At 40.4% G+C, this 8,833-nt stretch overlaps 1 protein-coding gene across 1 annotated transcript in view; it reads right to left on the bottom strand.

Moving 5' to 3' along the window:
* Positions 1-8,011, bottom strand: part of RNF13 (ring finger protein 13) — a 45,879-nt gene extending 37,868 nt beyond the window's left edge. Inside the window, exons 1-2 of the mRNA XM_030886959.2 lie at positions 7,960-8,011; positions 4,277-4,367 (exon numbers count right to left, since the gene is read on the bottom strand). Of these exons, the coding sequence (XP_030742819.1) occupies positions 4,277-4,367; positions 7,960-8,011 (143 nt within the window). The remainder of the gene's footprint in view (positions 1-4,276; positions 4,368-7,959) is intronic.
* Positions 8,012-8,833: the final 822 nt, after the last annotated feature.

The following is an 8,833-nucleotide window of genomic DNA, read 5'->3' on the forward strand; positions in this document are numbered from 1 at the left end:
TCACTTCGAGAACTGAGGTGCGCCTGACCCAAGCCAAGACTTCTTTCTTCAGTTCCCAGTGCCACTGCTCAAGCCAGCCCAGCCTCCTCGCGCAGGTTCCAGCCCACAGCAACCCTACGGGACCTGTAGACCTGCCTCTGTGGGTTTCTGACACTCTGACTTCTGGTGCTGTTGGTTTTCCCAACAGTTTTATTGGCCTATACTCGACACAGCATACGACAGTTAAATCACATCAAGAGGAGATGTTCAAGCATCACCACAGTCAGTTTTAGAACATTTTATTCATTCTTGTTCACATCGTTATGCGTTCCCCATTTCCCCGGAACCTCCCCTGCCATACCCCCAAGAAACCATGAATCCAGTTCCTGTCTCTAACATTTGATCTCCCCTCATGATCCATTTCGACCTGTGCTACTTTTTAAGATTTTCAGCTTCTTTTCGATTGAGGTTTGTATCTGTTTCACTTTGTTATTCTTTTTACTTTAGTCTAGTTTTGCTTTGTTCTTTTAACTTTTTTGCATATGAAATCCGGATAGGTCCACCTGTAGGGACAGTCACTGGATTGATGGCCATGATATTTTCGTCACTTGGGACACATGTGCGAAGTCGGACAATGAATACAGAACACTACGGAAGAATCAATGTACAGTATCTGACTGACGGGGCTGGGAAGAAGGTGGGGCTGCCAGAACAACAACAACAACACAAAAAAAGCAGCACAGCCAGAACGCACCTGAGAAGTGAGGATGCCAGACGTCAACTCACGTGCTCGGGACATGCTACTAGGAGAGCCCAGTGCTTGGGAAAGAGCCCAGCTTGGTAGAGCCAGGGACAATGAGGAAGCCCCTTGATGAGATGGACTGGCCCAGTGGAGGCCAACACAGGCTTAACCATAGCCCTAGTGAGGAAGGCGGGGACCGGCCAGTGTTGCGTCGGATTGCACAAGAAAGCACTCACAAGTTCGCCCCTATTTTCTTTATTTTTATGATCTTTATGGCTTTTAGGTTTTACATTTAGGTCTTTGACCATGGAAGTCATGTTGTCATCAAAGAGAGAAAGAAAACTAGGTAGAGGGGAAAAATCATGTTTTGATCAGAGGGAAAAAATTAGGTAGGATAAAATTATTAGTTAAAAGCAGTGATTGACATGAACAGATTTCTATGCGAGGCTGAGGTTTATGCCTGCTGTCCCAATGTCATTATTAAAAAGTGACCCTTTTCCCATCCAGAGCCATTCGAATTGAAACTTAAGATAAATGAGAAAATGAACTGTATGAACAGTGTTTAGATTCTGACTGAAATACACCAATTTGCACCGAGCCCTGTGTTGGTGGTAGACTCTGACTCACAGTGACGCTGCAAATAGAGCAGACCTGCCCGTGGGGTTTCCAAGGCCGTACATCTTCATAGAAGCAGACTGCTACGCTTTTCTCCAACCTCAAGTCAATTTTGAAAAAAGATTTGAGAGTCGGGAAATTTGTCTTTATATGCTTGCATATCAAGACGAGGAGTCCTTATACTGAAATGTCTCTATATTGAATAATTAAGTTTTCATTCTTATTTTAAAGGGGGCATAATAAGGATTCTGTGGTTATATTTTTACCATATTATAATCTTATCTTCAACCAATATAGTAGTCTGAGACACTTACAGTTGAAATATTAGGCTATCTATACTTGCTTCTAAGTCATCTATGATAGGGTGGAAAATCCAGACCAAAACTGGGCCGGAGTAAATAATTTTGTCACAAAATAATTGGTACATCCAAGCTTATTGTATCTGTCTCTACTTTTAAATATTTCATATTTTTAATAATAAATAAACACATAATGAACAGATGATTTTGAAAGGCAGAACTGTGTACAATTCTAAAATCCAAAATCACTTTTTAAAATGTTTGCAATTCATTTGATAGTCTGCCTGAACTGAACTAACATGAGAAAACATTCACCCTTTCAGTACAGACACAGCAGATTTTGTGAATATGGGTTGCTGCCTTTAACTTTTGAACATCTGATCAAGTTTTAATTCCACAACAGACTTGTCCCAAAGCATTTTGTGGACTTGTATTAACTTGAAAATGGTAAAATATTAAATAACACAAGCATGCTAGAACACATTATATATTGTATGCTTCCATCTTATGAGTAAATAATCAATTTATGTACGCTTCAAATAAGAAAATAATTAAAACCCCCGTCTCCGCAGTCATTGGTGGAATTTGGCATCATAACCTCCTTTATTTCAGATGTTTCATAGTTGGGAATTTCTACATATTTTATCAATATATATGCATTTTATTTATGGGGGTAGAATTTTATACTTTAGAAAATTCTTTAAAATACATACTAAAGTATACAGATTTTTTTCTAACCGAAGAATATTAAGGTATTAGTTATCACCTCTCGATGAACTATACAACTTGGCTGACAAAATATCACCTTGGATTACTACTGTTTAAATACAACATCCAAAATTATATGATCTTAATAAAAACGCTATGAGCACAAAACGTGTGAACAGTGCTTTCAAAACTGAAAGAGCCTGTGAGAATAAAGACCAGGCAGTAAACATAACCCTCATCCTCTTATTTCCACACTTTTCAAACGCAAATATCGTGTATTTTTTCCTTCTAAATAATTAGAATTGATTCCATTGTCCCAGTTTTCTTTTTTGAGAAATATTGAATATGAGAGATGACAGCAAGAATCTCTAAAAGGCGCTTGTGAGAATTAAGTGATCACAAATGTAGAACTCTACCAGTACCTGGCACTTGTTAGTGCTCAAACAGATATTTGCTGCTATTCTCATTAATACTGATGTTGCTCTTTTTAGTCAGAGCCTATTTTGCCCACTACATTTTGGAACGCTTCATCAGAGAAGCACCTAAGTACCAGTTGTATTGTTTTCTGTATTAGACAAGACAGCTCGGCTTTGAAGTATCTTTAGCCTACAAGCTTCTTTTGTAATAAGATCTGTAACTTTTTTATTGTAGCAAATTACACACATATATATATATATGTAATTTGCTACAATAAGTGTATATATATATGCAATTTGCTACAATTAAGTGTGTGTATGTGTATATATATATACACACTTAATTGTAGCAAATTACACACACACACACACACACACACTTAATATATAAGGCTTAAAATTTTTGTGGAAAAACTCCAGTATCTTTTCATTTCATTTTTCCACAGACTTTTTGAAGACCATTCATCCATTTACCCTCGAACATCCTGGGCGCGCGCGAGTCAATGACGTGATGCTCATCATGTGCGACTCTCACGTCAGCCTTTCCCGTCTTTCTCTGCGCCTTCACGGGCGCTCAGGACCCTCGCATAGCAAATTCCCCGTTCTCTCCCTAACCATCCTTGGGAACGACTAATAATTTTGATGTTTCATATAAATCTGATTATACAATATTTGTCCTTGAGTATCTGATTTGTTTCACTGAGAATAAAACTTCATAGTTAATTGATGTTGCTGTATATATCAGGATTTCCGTTTTCTTTATAGGACAGTAATGCTTGTATGAATGTTCTTAATACGTCACATTTATCCATGTGTGGATGGATACACAGGTCGTTTCCATCTCTGTGTTACTGGGAACAGTGCTGCAGTGAACACTGGCAGACCTGAACCTACGTCCCTGGTGTCCGTTCGTAGAGAGGACGTACTGGGGGTTCAGATGGTACTTCAGTGTTTTGACTTTCTGAGGAAACTCTAAACCGGTCTCCATTTTACGGTCTAACCAGCAATCGATAAGGGCCCCAATTTCTCCATATCTTTGTTAATTTCTGCTGCTTCCAGGTGTTTATTCATTATTAAAACCATAATCATCTTAGTTACAATGAGCTTTTTTTCTGCAGAGGAAAGCTTCCATATGGAAGTTTTATTCCAAATCAAACTTTTTAAATTTGAAAACTGACTTTTTGTGTTTTTAGAAGTCATTTAATACTTTCATGCTTTACACTCTGTGCCTTTACAATAAATTTATTTTTGATGAATAATCAGAAATGTTATATTAATATAACCTGCACTGCTTTTAAATAATGAATCCACTAAATCACAAAGTTGAAAATTGTTAAAATTAGCAAACGGGAATATCTTACTCTACTTAATATGAATAGATTTTCAATTTATAATCACCAAAGAGGCAATTTAGTGCAATTCTAACACATAACCCTTTTTTCCACCAAGATATACGTCTGCACTAAGATAAAGAAGGATTTTACGATACCTGATGATATCTTATATTCATTACTTACCCTTTTTCATATATGAATTCATCTTTCAGGGAATTTGCTGACGATTCACCAATAAAAACTGATGGAATGTCAATTTTCTTTAACACGTCAACTGTGTAAATATAATAGTAAAAATATTCTTAAAAACCCACACTTAAGTGTATGATTGATTTAACTTCATAATAGCAACATAAGTAATGGGAAACAATTATAATCTACTTCAATTGTCTACTGGTTTATTTTCTCTATTTCAGATTTACACAACTGTCAAAGTGGTTGGGAAACAACATTTATGATAACAAAAGTGTTTCTCAAACCTTAATTTTCTCACTAGCCCTATTATGGACTTTATAAACTTATATACACACACAAACACATACAAATCCTTAATGGAAAAGGTTTTTTTAAAGCTTTTTTTATAAATTATTCCCATACGCAATGCAAACCAAAGAATGTGAGAGGAGAGCCCTCTGTAACAGTCTGAAAAATGACACTTCAGATCTCAGCTCTCCAGAGCGAGGAGCTGACAGAAATTAATGTGGGCATAGGCTACGAAGCTGGATAAATTTCCACTTCTTCCTAAGGCTAAATTTGTGGTGCAGCTTCGTTGTTAGGGTTGGAATCTAGAAATTTTGACTATTACCAACAACAGCAAACTGAAGCCTACAGCCACCGAGTTGGTTCCAAGTCACGGAACAGAGAGGAACTGAACTGCTCCTGGGAGTTTCCAAGACTGCAAATCATTGGAGAAGTAGACAGCCTCCTCTTTCTCCCCAACACTGGCTGGTGGTTTTGAACAGTCAACCTGAAGGTAAGCAGCCCAAGGCTTATCCCACAGAGCCACCAGGGCTCAATATTCATTTTCAAAATCACAATAAAATGTCAAGGAAGAAACATTTTTATAAAAATTACTCATTCCAAAAGAGTAAACATGAATACACTACCCGAGTTAATTTCTTGAATTTGTTTTCTCCTGTTTGACAGCCGGCAAGATGACGTACTGGGCAGGTATGCTGTGAAGACGGTCTACAGCAAAGATATGACCGAACACATGAAGCAGATGCAAATGACACTCTTGGAACCAGGCGCTCCCTAAGGAGGGCGAGAGAAGGGAACTGACAGGAGAAGCTGAGCAAAGGTGGCAAGAAAGGAGAGAGAGGGGTGACTTGCTGGCTAGCCTCACAGGGTGCAGTCGTCTTAAAGTAGGCTTCTGTCTGGATGGAATATTGCTTACATAAATACAAAGACAACACCACCACAATGTCTTATAAACAACAGGCTATTTCCGTTTACATCAAGAAATAAAACAGACTCAAACAAGTGACTAATATACAGAGCCAGAAGACTTTCCAAGGCAATAAAGGCATTTGGACTACCTAATAAGGAATTTAAAAGAATGGTATTCAAACTCCTTCAAAGGGTTGTGAGAAAGATTAATGAAATCACGGAAAACAAAGGGGAAAAAACTAGAAGAATTCAGGAAAACAATACAAAAACTGACCAAGTAAATATGAAAAATTGGAACTACAAAAGCAGCAAATAGAAACCTAGAGGAGTAACACGAATGTTTCACAGAACTACTGTGTTGAAAGGGCAAAGGAGTAGATCTGAATTAATAGAAAGCCAAATTCATGAGCTTGAAATCTCTCAATACTAATCAGCTGGAGGAACAATCAAAAACGAAGCCCCGTCATAAAAAAACACCCCCAAAACGGAAGGAAGCCTGAGAATTATGTGGGAGACTGACTCTCAAGGAGTAAGCTACATGTGCTCAAACTGCAGAACAGAAAGACACGATGAAAGCAGAGAGAACATCACTGGGGAATTTTGGACGGAAACCTCACTAATACTCTGAAAGATGAGAACATGTGCCTTCAAACAGTTGACCAGAAGAAAATCATCAGAGTGCACCACAATCTTCCCAAATGAAAGGCAAGGAAAGGGTTCTGAGAGAAGCTTTACTTTGCACAGGGGAACCAGTGAGACTCAGTTCTGGCCCGTCAGCTAAAACCATGCAGGCCGCGTGGACAGTGGAGTTAAAAGCACACAGAAAGCAACACCGGCTGCTGCCGGGACTGTACAAACTGCTCACTGTCTCACGCCGGACGGCGCTTACTCCAACTACGGGGAACACAAGTACCACAGGACCCAGCAATCCCTCTACTGGGTATGCCCGAGAGAAATGAGAACCACGGCGTGAAGAGGCTGCGACACACCCATGTTCATCATAGCACCGCGCACAACAGCAGCAGATCTCAGCGCCTGCGGTGGAAGAACGAACAAACACACATTGGTGGAGCCACACAATGGAACACGAAAGAACATTGAAGAACAAGCATGAATCTGCAGAACCCTCACAGCATGGATGAACCTCGGAGAAATGACACGGAGTGAAATTAGGCGATCACAAAAGAACAATTCATTTATGAGATCACTACTACCATAAAGTCAATAAAAGGTTTTCACCCGAAGAAACCTTGTTTGATAGTTAGGAGGAGTGGGAGAGGGAGGAAGGCAGGGGAGTTACAGCTTAGACTAGGGCAGATCAGTGTTCACTTGGGTGAAGGGAGAGGCCATTAAGAGGGAAGCTGGGAGATATTGATGGCTTCAGGGAAGAGACTGGGCGGTTTGCAAGAGCTAGAGGGAACCAAGGTCAATGCTGTTACAGACATACAGTCCTGCAATCGTGGTGCTCTACCAGCAGATGCTGAGATGGACACGGGGCGGGCAAGTATGGGACGAGGGTGGGCGCACACCCCCGAACATGTGTAAGTTTCACAGAGGGTATTTGTGCACTGGTGTTTATCTTTGCTGCAAACATATCCATGAACATGTTGGCGCACACAGGAGGCAATGTTTTAAAAACATCTTAGACATAACCAAACACCTTGAGGTAATGAGTTCCTGGGCTTGAGGACTCCAGCCCATAATGTGGGGGTTCCTCAATCAACTGAGTGAGGCACCGCAAAACATGCCCCTACCAAAAAAACTGAGAAACCAAGTGAAGCAGATACAGATGAAAATACTGAAAACCCCAGCATCCAACAGAAAGAAGAAGAACTAAATTCAAAACCAGACAGGAGAAACTGAATGAACATAGAATGAGAAAATTTATAGGCACGAGACCCACATGCTGGCTTAGCACAGGATGGCCAATCTGTGGCAGATTAAAAGACACATGAAAATGATTAGTCCAATAGACTGTTGGACCTTACAAACATCAGTCTCCCAAATCCTCAGAACCAAAGAACTAGATGGTGCCCAACTACTACTGCCAACTGCTCTGAGAGGATCACACATTAGTAAGCATTGTGTGAGATAGCAAAATACTTTCTTCTCTCCCCCATAATACGTCAGACCTAGGACACTGCTTCCAACGAATGGTAAATGACTGTCAACTTATCTCCCTGTGTAATGCTGTGAATCTCTAAGTGAATCGTGAGTTTACCTCTGTTTAAAGCTTTGGTGCTCAACATGTCAACACGTCTTCTAAAGGGAAAACATATCAAAACACACCTAAATATTCAGAAAAGGACACGTTGACTCCTTGATTCATTGCATAAAATGATTCCAAGAGGCTTAAGGACCGAATCCTCTTTCTGGCGCCTGAGAAACTTTGCTTTGTAAGCAGAAACTGAAAGCAGGCGCGCCCTGCTACTGCTGTTTGGAAAGATCTGTCCAACAGGAGAGAAGACAAGTGATACCTGTACTTACGGTCGTTGGAGCCCATGCTAATGAGGTCCTGAGAATCAACATTGTGAACGATGGCTGCTTTGAACCCTGCCCTCTGTGCATTCAGAACCTGGAAGTGGAGACACAGCCATGTTACTAAGGAAGAGAGTGCTTCCCCCCAGCCCACCAACTTAAATATAACCCAGCATGCCCCAGGATGATCTAGGGCAACACTGCGTACATGGATGGGAACCGAGCTCAGACGTGCTCTGGAATCAATGCACTGTCTTTTATCCTTGCTTTGTGCCAAGAACGTCTTTCTCTTCTTTCCCTCGCTCCTGGCATTAAGTGAAAGCAGGAACAAACAAAGAATAGGGATAAAGGTATCTTCTTTTAAGCAGCCAAAGGCTTGTCTCGCCATAAAGAAATGAAGAGGTGGAGATTTGGGGCTTTCCAGTGTCATCTCGGCTACTTATCAATGGTTTGAACTGGGTCAGATTACTTTCCCCTTTCAGTCCTCAGTTTCCTCCTCAGCAAAAGACTGACAGCCATATTGTTGTTATATACAAAATACTATGTTAAATGCTTTATATCACACCTGACGGATTCAAATAAAAGGTATTCTTATTATCTTGATCCTCAATAATGTTCTTGTCGAATTCCTTTCTAACACCTGACTGGTTAACAATGCTTCCAGACAAAAGTTATTTCCACTGATTTCATCCAATGATTTGACCTTTCCTAACGGTGGCCGCTCGAGAAGACGCTGACTGTGAGGCAGAACATTCTCACGTTCAACTCCCTGCCATCAGTCAATCTCCACTCACGGAGAGCCCACGGGACAAAGCAGACTGCCCTGTGGGCTTCTGAGACTGTACATCTTTATGCAGCAAAGAGCCTCCTCCT

This window comes from Echinops telfairi, unplaced genomic scaffold (genome assembly GCF_000313985.2).
Source record: "Echinops telfairi isolate 266 unplaced genomic scaffold, ASM31398v2 ScPeMD7_4225;HRSCAF=4972, whole genome shotgun sequence".
NCBI classification, from domain to species: domain Eukaryota; kingdom Metazoa; phylum Chordata; class Mammalia; order Afrosoricida; family Tenrecidae; genus Echinops; species Echinops telfairi.